A 13,321-nucleotide genomic window follows, 5' to 3' on the forward strand; every position below is an offset into this window, starting at 1 on the left:
CTCGGAGCCCGTCAGGGCACGGCGGGTCCCGGGCACGGCCGCCCCTCGCGGCTCAGCAGCCCAGGCGGTTGCCGTCGTCCCCCCGCCGTGAGGGCAGCGCGGTGCCTCGGGAGCCGCCCGGTGGGTGCTGTGAGGGGACGGTGAGCAGGGCTCCTGCTGCCTCGGCCCCCGGGGCAGGGGCAGGGCACTGCCAGCCTCTCCAGTGGCGTCAAGCCTCGTAGGATTTTTAAACCCTATAGTTACAGTTCTGGGGGGCTGTGCCAGCCCCGGGGAAGGACAACCGGAGCTGGCCCACTGCTGAGCAGACCGAGGCAGCGGGGAAGAGGTGGCAGCGAGGGGAGCTGGGGGCAGACTCGTGGTCCCTGTGAGGGGTGATGGGGAGGATGGAGCCGGGCAGTTCCCAGCGACAGGAGAACTGAGAGATAATGGGCATGAAGTGAAGAGAGGTTGAGGCTGTGTTGAAGGAGAAGCCATCCCCCATGCTGTGGAGCAGGCTGTCCAGAGGGGCTGTGTCCTGCATCCTTGGGGGTTCACATGACCAGCCTGGATAAAATCCCAAGTAACCAGGACTGAGCTCGGAGCAGACCCAGCTTTGAGCAGGAGGTCAGACCAGAGACCTGCTGAGGTCTCTGCCCACCCTGGGTTTTGCTATGGTCATATTAGCTGGGAGCCACAATTCCCGTTAGAAAGGTAAGTTATCAACGTTGGTGGTTACAGAGGGCAGCACCAAGCTTACCCAGGGTGGGTACCAAAATATTAGATTAATAGTAACGAAAAATAATAATTAAAAAGTACCACCAGGCTACCTTTTCTGAACTTCTTCTTCAGCCCATTCTGTGATAGGTGAAGAGCTGAAGTTAGTTTTGGGGGGGTCTTGGCTTTCTGTCTGCAAAAGGAAGCAGGACTGACTTCACTGCAAGTGGGGGATAAAGATCCTCAGCCCTGAGCCAAAACATCTCAGTAGCAACCAGCCATTAACACCATATGTACACACAGTGTGCCCACTCACCGGGGGAAGCTGGGCTCTGCCCCTGAGCCTTTCCCTTGGCAGTGTCCAACTCCATGCAGGGGTTGGAGACTACTTCCCAGGACCCTCCCTTAGTGTCTCTTTTTCAGTCAATGCTCTGCTGCCCATTGGTGTTTCACTTATCCCGAGGCTTTCCAGGCTCATCTCCTGGCTCCCTTGCTCTGAATTTTGACCGTGGGCAATGCTGTGTTCTGGACCAGGCTTTGTGCATCCTGGGCTTGCACTTTTTTTTTTTTGTACTTTTAGCCAGAGCTTGGGCAGAAGTCTCAGCTTCTGAGGAGCTGCTCTTGGGAGCAGTGGGGATGAACCAGGGAACAGTTAGAGGGGCAGGGACTGCTTCTGTCTTCATACAGGGCTATCCAACGCAGAACCCCTCTCCAGTGCAGGAATTACTGCCCCCCCTTTTTACCTGCTGCACTCACTGCTATCCCAGAATAGTCTCATCTAGATAATAGAGCTGGGGGCAAGACCAGGCCACCAGAGCAGGGAGACAGTGAGTGGTGGGCTGTGGGATGGAGAAGGAGGATCCACCACAGCCATGCCCCTCGGGAGGGACAGCCCAGACACATCACCTGTGTCACAGGGTGGACATGAGACTGCTCTGCCAGTGCTGCTATGTCTCACTGTAGATGGTTGTAACTTCCTGACCAGGTCATCTTCCTCTTCCCTCCTTGCTGCTGCAGTGAAACAGCTCAGCTGTCCTTTTTCCTCCTTCCCCTCTGGGGCTCGATTAAATCCCTGGCCTACCCTGGTTGTTTCTGCACATCTCTTTTTTCCAATCAATGGCTCTCTTGTTTCCTTGTCAGTCTGTTTGCTCCTCATATATTTTAGGAATTTTTTATTTATCTTTCCTTTCCTGCTATTTTTGTTTTGCCTGCTGCTCCACTGCTATTCCTCTGTGACCCGTTTGGCTGTTTACACCCTCCCTATTACAGACGTCTGTATTGTTCAGATCTTCCTCTGCTATTTCTATCTCATTGGAAACCTCTACATTCATGGTCTCTGCAGGCATGGTTTGCTGCCCTCTTCCAAAATTTCACAGTGTTTGAGGAATACAGCAAGATCTTGTTTTCTCTCATGTGCTTCTCTCTGGGGTCTGGATTTCATCCATCCTGAACTGCTGTGGGTGAGGAGTCCTATGACCAGCAGTGGTTCCCTGGCATTAGTTCACAAATCTAGAAGTGCAGGGTTTGCAAAGCTGTTCAGGTTTTCTCCATGGCGACTTTTTGGAGCCAGCTGTTACTCACAGCCACCAGTGCTCACCTAAAAAGTGTTGGTGAAGTGTTGGTGTTGTGTGTCAGGTGCTGCCTGTGCAGAGCACCTGGGCTGGGTCCCAGCCAGCTTTGGTGACAGTTACCTGTGCTGTGCTCCCTGGACTTGCCCCAAGCACAACCAACTCTGGTTTTGGGAGGCAGTTTGAGTGTGAGAGTGAGCCGTGCCTGGGCTGTGGGGAGGGTGAATGACTGACCTGGTGGGTGAGGCTGTGCTGTAACATGCCTTCAGGCTCAAAGAGCTGTGGTAAGAAGGGGCTGCTGCAGGAAGGTCTGTCCTGGCCTTCTTTTTTCCTGGGAAGAGGGGAGCCTTGGGGCAAGCTGGGATGTGGCTGAGGGCAGTTGTTTGTTTGCTGCCTGCTTAAAGAGGAGACAGTGGTGTTTAGACTTTCCAGCTGGAAAGCACTTTGAAGACTCCTTTGACGAAAAGCTGTTGCATTTAGCTGGTTATTTTCAGCCTCTGGGGTTTTTAGTCTTTAGATTGTGACTCTGGGACTCCCTTTGTTTCTTTTGACCCATTCTTGAAGTGACACAGCTCTGTGGTATTGAGGAGAGGATGTGCTTGTGGGGACATGGCTACATGGCTTTGGGAGGTACTTTTCTAGCCTTGGCTCAGGGTCCAAGACCAGAATTCCCACATACAGAGAGAGGAAAACAATGCAGCCCACCATGCTAGTGTGTTAATGAAGAGACTTTGACTGCTACCAACTTTGACTGGCAGAGAGGAGAGTGATTTTGAAAAAAAACTGTCTATTTGATATTTCTTCCTAGGCAGGGGTGGTCAGTTTGACATCCAGGTCACTGACTGTTCCTGTAGGAGAGTCTGGCCGTCTTTTCTGAGATGCTGAACCACCTCTGTGTTTTGCTCTGGACTTCAGAAAGTGCTCAGGAAGGTGTTGGGGCCAGATCTGTGCCATCATTCTCCATGGAAATTCCAGTCGTGTTTAGGAGAGTTACAAACTTTGCACAAACAGTCTCCCTGCTGCTGCTCACATACCACAGGAAATTCTTGGCAATAGGACAGGTCACCGAATAAACTCAGGGGCAAGTGGGGGTCCGGGGCCCTGTGGCCACAGGGACACAGCTGAGGGCAGCAGCACCTGCCTGAGCAAGTGTTCGCTCAGTGCCGGGGCGTGGAGCAGGTTGGGGTCAGTGGGTTGTGGTCAGTGGGTTGTGGTCAGTGGGTTGTGGTCAGTGGGTTGTGGTCAGTGGGTTGTGTCGGGTGGGTTGTGTCGGGTGGGTTGTGTCGGGTGGGTTGTGTTGGGTGGGTTTTATTGAGTGGGTTGTGTTGGGTGGGTTGTGTTGGGTGGGTTGTGTTGGGTGGGTTGAATTTGATGGGTTTTATTGAGTGGGTTCTGTTTGATGGGGTTTATTTGGTGGGTTGGGTTTGATGGGTTATGTTGCATGGGTTGTGTTTGATGGGTTGTGTTGGGTGGGTTGAGTTTGATGGGTTTTATTGAATGGATTATGTTTGATGGGTTTTATTTGGTGGGTTGTGGTGGGTGGGTTGTGTTCAGTGCTCATGTCCCAGGTCAGGGACACAGTTCTAAGAGCTGGGCTGGCACCGGTGTTGGGTCAGCACTGCCCATAGAGGGCCTGTAGCTGGGAGCTGCCACTGGTCTCCGTGCTGACAGCCTGTTTCTGGGCACATCCCCAGCAGGTTGAGGGGAGAACGAGCTCCCACCAGCACAGCCCTGGTCTCCAAGGTGTGGTAGTCTTCACTGTTTGCAGATCTGTAACTCTGCTAGACAGGCTAGGAGAGCTGGGGGTGTTCACCTGGAGAAGAGAAGGCTTCAGAGAGACCTTAGAGTCCCTTCCAGTGTCTAAAGGGCTACAAGAGAGCTGGAGAGGGACTTGGGACAAGGGCCTGGAGGGACAGCACAGGGGGGAATGGTATCCCACTACCAGAGAGCAGTGTTAGATGGGATATTGGGAAGAAATTGTTCCCTGTGAAGGTGGTGAGGCCCTGGCACAGGTTGCCCAGAGAAGCTGTGGCTGCCCCTGGATCCCTGGAAGTGTCCAAGGCCAGGTCGGACGGGGCTTGGAGCAACCTGGGCTAGTGGAAGGTGTCCCTGCCCATGGCAGGGGGTGAGACTGGGTAGTCTTTAAGGTCCCTCCCAACCCAGGCCATTCTGTAATTTTGATTCTGTGATTGTAATACTCAGGCTACTGGATTTTGGTATTATTCTTTTCTGTAGGAAAAAGGAACTTAAATACAAGAACATAACTGGCTTGCAGAGCTCAAAGTTAGACTGGGTTTTATGGTTGCCCACGAAATTCATCTGGGAGTTGTGTAAGCACCCAGCCTTTGCTCTGCATGCTCACTGCAGCTCACTCTTACAGTGCTCTGCCTCTTGGTCCAGCCTAGGGTGGAATTTGGGTTGCTCTGGCAGATGTTAATGTGACACTTCCCTAATTTCACTTTACCAGTGGCCTTTCAGCACCTGTTTGTGCAATATTAAATGTTAACAATTACAGCAGGTAGTGCTCCTTGTCCATAGTAGTTTTTTGCCTGGCTGAGCCTTGGATCACTTCACAGAGGAGTTTGGAATTCTTCAGGCAGGCAGGAAGCAGCAGGACAGAAAGAAAGGGACTTGCCAGAGGCAACCAGCGGTCGAGTGGCAAGGGAAGAAAATGCAAGTCAATGGGCTTGCAGCCCAGTCCCTGAGTGCTGTGGGATTGCAGCTCTGTGCCCTGGGAAAGAAACCAGAAACAAATGCACAGAGAAATGGGAGGGGAAGGATTGCTGAAAGCTGAAGGTTTCTCAAAGTACAGCTGGTGCATTAAATTCAGGTATGTCTGGTTTAGTGATTTGGGACTTAGTGAGTGTTCCTCTTCCCAGGGGAGACATCCTGAGCCTGGGGGAGCAATGCTGATTGATATTGTGGGGGAGAGTCTTACCAGTCCTGGGAACTTCAGATAAAACGCTGTTAAAAGTGGGAAGAATCAGAGTGAGGTGATTTTGGGAGCCTTGAATTCTCTCCAGGGTGTCAGTCAGGTTGGCTGTCAGAGCAGCTTCCTGACGTGGGGTTTGCCCTGTTCTGTTTCCTTGATGTCACCTTTTTTGAGGAGCAGAAGAAGCAAGTTGCAGTTTAAAGCAGGCTGTGCTCACGGGCAGTGAGGTTTCTCTATTAGACTATTCACCTGCCACCAGCCAGTTATTCTGGGATGGGCAGGAAGACAGCATGGGAAAACAGTTCCACTACAACAAGCCAGTTCAACTGCTCTGCCTGCTTTCATTGCTGGGGGTGTTGCAGTTTGTTACTATGGCAATTCAGTGACATTTGCTGGAGGTCGGAAGATCACTGGTGGTTGTTTTCTGGTAGACCCTGTCCTTTCTGTCTCTATTTCCTGTGTTTCTGTACATGCAGTTCTGTTCAAAAGGCAAAGCTGGATTTTGTGCTGTTCCTCAAAAGCAGGTCCCAGTGCTCAGGCTGGCAGCAGGTCACTCCTACACGGCTCTCCAGTGACCTCCACCATTTGAGAGATGCTTGAGGCCCCAGCAGACAGATCCTGTCTGGAAGCCCAGACCACCCCCACAGCCTCCTTCGCTGCCTTATTCTGGCATAAACAGGAGCAGCTGTCAGAGGACATTTATGCTCATTGTGACCAGACCCACAGACTGACACCTCCTGGGCCAGATCCCACAAAATCCCTAGTAACATAACCTGTTTTTCCTTTGTGTCCCTTGGCCTCTGTTATGTTGAGCCCCTTTTCCCTGCTTGCAAGTAACTTTTGAAAATCAAGATGATCATCTCACAGGTGATGATATATCCAGGTGTTTCAGACCTCCCTCAGGTTGCAGAAGGAGCAAAATGTGGTCATTGGAATCTGATGATGTTATGTCACCTCCACACAGCTCAGTGAGCGACTCTTCCCAGCCCATCGTGGTGGGAAGTTTTTCCAGGGTGGATGGGAAGTTTTGGCAGTAAAGAGAGACTGTCCTGCTTGACTCTCTCTGGGGAGGAGACAGAAGTCTCTCCATGTTGCCCATTGCAGGGGACAGACTGTATTTCCTGGAAGGAAAAGGATTTTCCAGAGCCCTTAATGGTGCTGTGATGGGTCACTGGGGAGAAGGGTGTTGGGAACTGGCAGAATCAAGGGCGAGCAGCAGCCCCACGGTGCCCGAGGCAGCAGCACAGGGGGAGAGGGGCTGTGTCCGAGCCATGGCCAACAGTGCTGTGTCCCCACCCAGGCTGGAGCTCCCTGTGGAGCAGGAGTGTCCTGTGGAGCAGGATCCAGTGGCAGCTGGCAGAGCACAGCCCCAGTGCTGAGCTGAGGAGCAGCAGCTCCCATGCCCTGCACAGCACAGCAAAAGGCCTGTGGGCTCCCTCTCCTCTCCCACAGAGAAGGTGGGTTTCAACTGGGCTTTACTGAGGGCTGAAAAAGCACTCCCCCATAGTCAGGGGAACATGGCACGTGCAGGGGTCAGTGAGGGTCTTCCTGGAGGAGCTGCCCAAGTTTGGGATCCTGCTGTGGGGGGTGCTGGAAAGGCTCAGGGCCTGCTGCAAGGCACTGACCTGCGTTAACTGGGATTCATCAGGCTGGATGCGAGGGCCTGCTCATTCACAGTAGCCACTGATTGCTCGTGAAACTAGAGTTCCTGACTGTGAGCTAGCACGGGAATGCACTTTTCCTTCTAGTCATCTCAGGAGGAGACTTCTTGCACAAAGGCAGGGGAAAAATGACTAGATCAAATTGTATCAGAAGTTGTACCAACTATGGTGGGGCTTCAGGCCCAGGGCAGTGCCCACCCCGCTGTGCTGGGCACTGCTGAGGCCCCACCTTGAAATCTGGGGTCAGTTTTGGGCCCCATCACAACAAGAAAGACATTGAGGGACTGGAGCGTGTCCAGGGAAGGGAATGGAGCTGGGAAGGGTCTGGAGCACCAGGAGCAGCTGAGGGAGCTGGGGGGGGGCTCAGCCTGGGGAAAAGGAGGCTTGGGGGGAACCTTCTCACTCTCTACAATTCCCTGACAGGAGAGGGGAGCCAGGGTGGGGGAGGGCTGAGCTCTGCTTCCAAGGAGCAAGGGACAGGACAAGAGGAAATGGCCTCAAGTTCCTCTGAGAGGTTTTAGGTTGGATATTAGGGAAAATTTCTTCATAGAAAAGGTGGTCAGGCACTGGCACAGCCTGCCCAGGGCAGTGGTGGAGTCACCATCCCTGGAAGTGTTCAAGTGTAGATGTGGCACTCAGGTACATGGGTTAATGGTGAGCTTTGCAGTGCTGGGTTAATGGTTGGACTCAAAGGTCTTTTCCAACATAAATGACTCGGTGATTCCTCAACCCCTCAGGCATGAGGCCTTTCCCAGTGCTTCCCTTCTAGCCCCAGGGGGCCTTTGTGCCAACAACCCATCCTAGCTTCTCTTTCCTACAATTAATCCAAAGTAGTCTTTCCTTCTGTGGCCAGACTTGATCACCTTCCCAGTTTATAGCAACTTTTTCGTGTTGCTCTCCCTGTTCTGGTTGTGTTTATACATTGGAGGTATGGTTTGTGTAATGGAAGGTTCACACAGGTACTGGATCCTACAGAGAGAAAAGCACAGATGTGTCTTCCAGGGGAGGGACACAATGAGTCCTTGGGCCCTTTGGCTGCAGCGCAGGCTGTGGAATCCTCTGCAGCTCAGCCTGGCCCTCGTGGGACACTGAGCCATGGCTGCACTCTCCAGTGACACACTGCTGGAGTCAGACCAAACTCACTGCAAGCTGCATTTAGAAAATGCTGAGAAGTATTTCAACTCCAAGGCTGCCAGTTCTGCCTGTGCAATCTAGGCAAGGAAATGCCAGTCAGCACGTTTTCCCTGAGCTGTGTCACACAGGAGCTATCCCAAGGAAGGCAGGGATGCACAGTACCTGCTGCAGTGTCACAGGGATAAAAATAACTGCTTTTAAGGATAAATACCCTTATAATGCAAGAGGTGCCAAAGTGATCTTCAGAGGAGGTACTTTTGAAAATTAAATATATGTATTAGATATAAATACATCTTGAGCTTTATCTTTCTTCTTCCCCATTTGTAGTAGTCTCGTACTTACTGTGTGCTAAACATTCCTCTGGGTCTGAGGGTGTTGTAGGCTGTGAACAGAACATTTTTCTTTGCAGTTTCTCAGCCAGATGCAGTCAAAGCATCACCTGTGTACAGATGTACATCCATGAGCAACGTGTGTCTCCACTGCAGTTACAGGGAGGAAAAAAAAAGAAAATGGCATTTTTTTTTTCCAAAATGGAATAACCAGTAAATATTTCACAACTCCATAAATAAAAAATGATTGATCTGATCTTTCAAAAACATATTTCCCTTTGGGCTCTGACTAAGTGTGAGAAAGTTCAGGCTGAGAGGGAGTTTATTTGGAAAAGCAGTGAAAGGTTAGAAACAGGGATGTGGGCTGGAATAGCCTTGCAAATGTTAACTGTGGAGGCACAGGGCTAACACCTTGCATGTGCACAAACATTTGGAGGGCTGTGAATTCAAACCATGAAATTAATGTAGTCAAAATGGGTGTTTCCTTGCCCACACGTTACTTATACAGGATATGGTGTTAGTAATGTTCTGACAGGGATGGGAAGATGGAGGTGGTTTGCTGGTGTTAATTTAAGGAAGAACCTTTAGCATCTCTGTTTCTTGATTAATTTAAATATTCAAATTTGCAATCTTAATGTTTTCTGAAAGTAAGTTTTAGCTTTTGATTTCCTTTTACTTTTTTTGGATGTACCAGTGCAAAAACTGAGGAGTTCACTGTTGTACTTACTAACACCTTACACAATGAAAAGCCTGATGTAAATGGTGTGTGTGCACACCCACGGTGAACCATTAGTTATTTACAACTCTGTGATTCATTTTTCCAATGTCCTTATTTAATAATTCTCCTGCTCCTTGGGGAGAGCTATAAAAATGGATTTTATTTTTCTAATGTGTTTGCATTTTAAGTAGGTGAAGTCTCTTTAGATTCCCATTTACCAAACATGGAGATGAATATGTTCATCTTCACATTTAGATGACCAATGGGCTGAGACCAAGAATGATAAATTTTGGTGCAGGAGGAAGAATTAAGAATATAATGAGGAACTTAGTTCTGGGATCTACAGCATAAAGAAATTTTGAACTTAAGGCCCAGATATTTATCCCAAGTTATGGGAAGGTTTAGGTTGGATCTCAGGAAAAGGTTCTTCCCCCAGAGGGTGGTTGGCACTGCCCAGGCTCCCCAGGGCAGTGGGCACAGCACCGAGGCTGCCAGAGCTCCAGGAGAGTTTGGACAATGCTCTGAGGGACAGGGTGGGATTGTTGGGGTGTCTGTGCAGGGCCAGGGGTTGGGCTGGATGGTCCTTGTGGGTCCCTCCCAGCTCAGGACATTGTGTGATCTGTGGGTCCCTCAGAGCTGGAGCTGTTGCCTGTCCCAGAGCCCAGTTCCTGTGCAGCTCCAGGGCCGGGTCACTCATTCCCCTGGAGCAAGGCTGCTTTGGCCAGGTGCAGTGCTGTCCTTTGCCCCCAACACAGCTTCCTGCTGTGTCACTCTGAGTACACTGCAGGACTGGAATGGGAGAGTTCATCAGTGCAATTTCCCAGGTTTTCTGGAACATGAGAGTTCCATTTGCCTTTCTCTCTCTCTTAGTCCTGACCCAGCTTTCACATAACAGCACCAACCTCTTGTCTGAGGGTGGTGAAATCCTGGACCTGTTGTAGGGTAAATTTGAAGTTGCTCTTCTGACATAACTGTTACACTGAGGGTTCTTTTGGGATGTTCTCACTTGGGTATCCTGCCCAGTGTCTCACCTAAGATATGCTCAGGAACATCACACACAGTGGAGGGTTTAACGTTCCTGCAAGTCCTGCAGTTCCATAGCTCTGGAGAGAAGCAGTTTCTCTGTGTATAGTTTTAAACTGAGGTTTTAGAAGAGGAGGTTTTCAGGTTGTCTAGAATTTTGTGATCTTCCCATGATCTTATACAAAAAATTGCTAATGTACCCACAAAAATTAAATTCCTGCCCCTTTTCTAGGTACTGACCAAATAGACCATGTTTATAGAAATCTGGATGCAGACAAATCTCTTGCAGAGTTCCTAGGCAAGAAAATTCATGAAGAAATATATTTATTCCAATAAAAAGAAGTATCAGTTTGTCCTGAAGATGCCAGGAGAGTTTTACTGAGGGTAGAAATAGATCCCCCACTGTCCAGTGAGGGATACACTTTGCATCTTCCAACGTGCATTGAAATTTAGCAACAGAAAATGTGTATAAACAGCAATGCCATTAATTATTCCAAATTCTTCTTTCAGCCTGACCCTTTTTCTGTTGAGCTGCTTGTTGACATCTCAGCAATGTTGAACCTGAGTAGCACACAACAAACCCAAACACTGCAAGTATTTTAAGAATTTAAGTTCTCAGTGTTTTGATTTCTGAGGATCTTCATAACCAGGAAAGGCAGAGGGATACAAGGATCACCCTCCTGACACCATTTCCTTTCAGTGGAAAGGCTGGAGTTCTCAATTACCTCGAGTGATTGCAGAGGGGGGGGTTCTGCATCCCCCTGGCCTTGTTTTAATCTCATTTTGTTCTGTAAGAAGTTCTATGGAGTCAGGATCTCTTCTCCAGCGCTGCTCAGTCATTTAACTAGCACTTTTCCTTTCCACTTGGGAAACCAGGCACTGATTCCCATCTGTAAATCACAGTTCTAGTCATGGACAAGTGAGTAAGAAAAAGGAGAGATGAGGTTTGCTTTTCTTTTCTGAAATTCTCTGTGCTACATCATTTGATCTGACCAATTGTGGGGTACATAAGTATTGTGTTCCCATCCAAACCAGTTTGATTCCAGAAGGGGGTTATGGTGAAATGGCCCTTACTGTGTGTTATGCAGAGCTCCACAGTGTGGTCTGGATGGAGTTTTTCACCTGAGGTGGAGATTCAGATCCTTATGGAAATAACAAATAAATCTCCCTTCACCGACAGGTTATGTAGGTACAGATACACCTATTTAATTATGCAAGGTGAGGTACTTCATTGTCAAATTGCTGGTAGTAGCACCTTATCATACCCATGTCTCCATTCTTTATCTTATATTTAGTTACAAATAGAACAAAAAAGGATCCAACCCTGCCCCAAAGTGACACCAGAATGAGGAATTATGAAACAGGATCTGCTGGTGTCAGTTATATTGTCTGGTGTGTCCGAATTTTGTCACGGAGCCTGAATATCCTGGTTCATGGTCTGCTTTGGGGCATAATTGTAAAACACTATAATATTTTTGCTTTAAATTGCTGATGTTTGCTGTCTGTTTGGATTCAACCTGAGCATCCTTTTAACTGAGGGAGAAGGAAATTCATTGGTGTGTAGCATCCTGAGAACGCCGGGAGGTCCTTTCTCTCTCGACATCCAGTGAGTAGTGCCCAAAACACCTTTTCCCCAAAAAGTCTTTTTAAAAACATTCTAGAGTTTGTGACCATCAGGCTGTTCTGAACAAGGGTTCTCTCTGTCAGAAATTAAATGAGGATATTCCCCTCCGTAGGGAAGTTCCTGGTAGTCTGGCATTAAGTTTCCAAACGTGGTGGGATTGCATTTAAATCTCCTTTGTGATACGTTCAGCTGACATGTGGTTTTGATAAAGTATCACAGCATTTATAGCATTCTCTGGCCACTGATTTGAAAGCAGCTTAAAAATCACTGTGAAGTGAAATCAGCCCTATAGCTGCTGATGCACCTGCAGCAGCTCTTCCCAGGAGCTGGGCCTGGCTCTGGAATGCTTCAGGGAGAACCCAAGCACTGGCCTGTGGCTCCAAGCCCTCTCACTGCCATTTAGCCCCTTGCCAGCTGGAAGGTGAGCTGACACCTTGCACCAGTTTTTTGGTAGTTTCAGGGGATGTGACCCCTCTGTGAGGGTTGGGGATTACCTTAATCTTGGTTTGGCAGTTTGGATCCTGGGGATCCCCCTATGGGAAGCACCATGTTAAGCCAGCGTGTTCCTCAGTGTCTCCTGTGTTCTGAGCAAGGCCAAATGTTTGTGGGAAGGAAGTAAATGATTGTGAAATGAGTGATCTTGAATAGTTTGCCCACGGGGAAAATTTTTTCCTAACCCTCACTTAGGAACTGGCTTGTGCCTTTGTGTGTGAGGGTTTCTGTCCTTTCCAGATTTCTGGATTTTATTACTATTTAATCCTTACTGACGTAACTCTGGATACTTTAATCCTCTTAAGAGGTTGCTGCTGACTTTGGGCTCAGTCCTGCTCCCTTTTCAAGGAATTTTGCCATGAGACACCTTTAAGCTGAGCCCTGATGTAAATTGCAACTGATTTTACTGGCAACTCCAGCCTTGGCTGTAAAATGCAGTTGTGAAGCTGTAACCTCTGTGCAAGGCACAGTTGGAGGGGGAGGAGGTGGAGGTCTGTGTCTGTCTGCAGACCTGCATTCTGCCCCTCCTCACTGCCAGTCCAGGGTCTGGAAAGAATCCCCCAAAGGTGCCAAAGGCTTAGGCCAAAGGAATTGTCCGTGAACCTGCGCGGGGAACGTCCTGCCAGCTTAGGAAGACATAAATGTGTTCCTTTCCATCTAGGTGCCCCTCTGGCTGCGGAAAGGGAGAAGAAGCCTCTCTCCAGAGCTGTCTTTGTGCTGCCCTGGGTGGAATCCACAGAAACAAGTGAGGGTCCCAGACGTTTTTTCTCCCTGATGTGTTGTAAGGAAGCAGTAGCTGCACTCTGATTCTTCTGGGGAGGCTGCTCAGGTGGTGTGTGCTCTAGACACAGCTTGGAAAGGTGTTTCCCAGTGGGAAACATGCAGTGTGTTCCTCAGAAAATGCCAGCCTTTCCTGTTTCTTTGTATCAGGTGGATTAGTCATGGTCACTGGCTCTTCCTGAAGTGTTGGTGTTGCTCGTGGTTCCCTGCAGCGAGGCAGGAAACGTGATGCTTTTTCCAGGTACTGCCACACAGCCATTCCCCCGCTCCAGCCCTCTGGGTTTGCCACCAGCAGGACTCCCAAGGGCTCCAGCATCTGCTAGCAGATTTTCAGGAAACAGTCAAGGAATGTGAAACTGAGTATCAG

The 13,321-nt window shown here is 49.4% G+C and overlaps 1 protein-coding gene across 12 annotated transcripts in view; it reads left to right on the forward strand.

The window, feature by feature from the left end:
- ZNF618 (zinc finger protein 618) overlaps positions 1–13,321 on the forward strand; it is a 95,396-nt gene that overhangs the window by 32,019 nt on the left and 50,056 nt on the right. For 8 of the 12 annotated variants that reach the window (XM_027666953.1, XM_027666957.1, XM_027666954.1 and 5 more), the window contains one exon: positions 12,836–12,919. The exons of the other annotated variants lie outside the window; for them this stretch is intronic. In XM_027666953.1, coding sequence (XP_027522754.1) covers positions 12,836–12,919 — 84 coding nt within the window. The remainder of the gene's footprint in view (positions 1–12,835; positions 12,920–13,321) is intronic. 12 annotated transcript variants of the gene reach the window in all.

The sequence above is a fragment of the Corapipo altera genome, unplaced genomic scaffold (genome assembly GCF_003945725.1).
Source record: "Corapipo altera isolate COAL_440 unplaced genomic scaffold, ASM394572v1 93, whole genome shotgun sequence".
NCBI classification, from domain to species: domain Eukaryota; kingdom Metazoa; phylum Chordata; class Aves; order Passeriformes; family Pipridae; genus Corapipo; species Corapipo altera.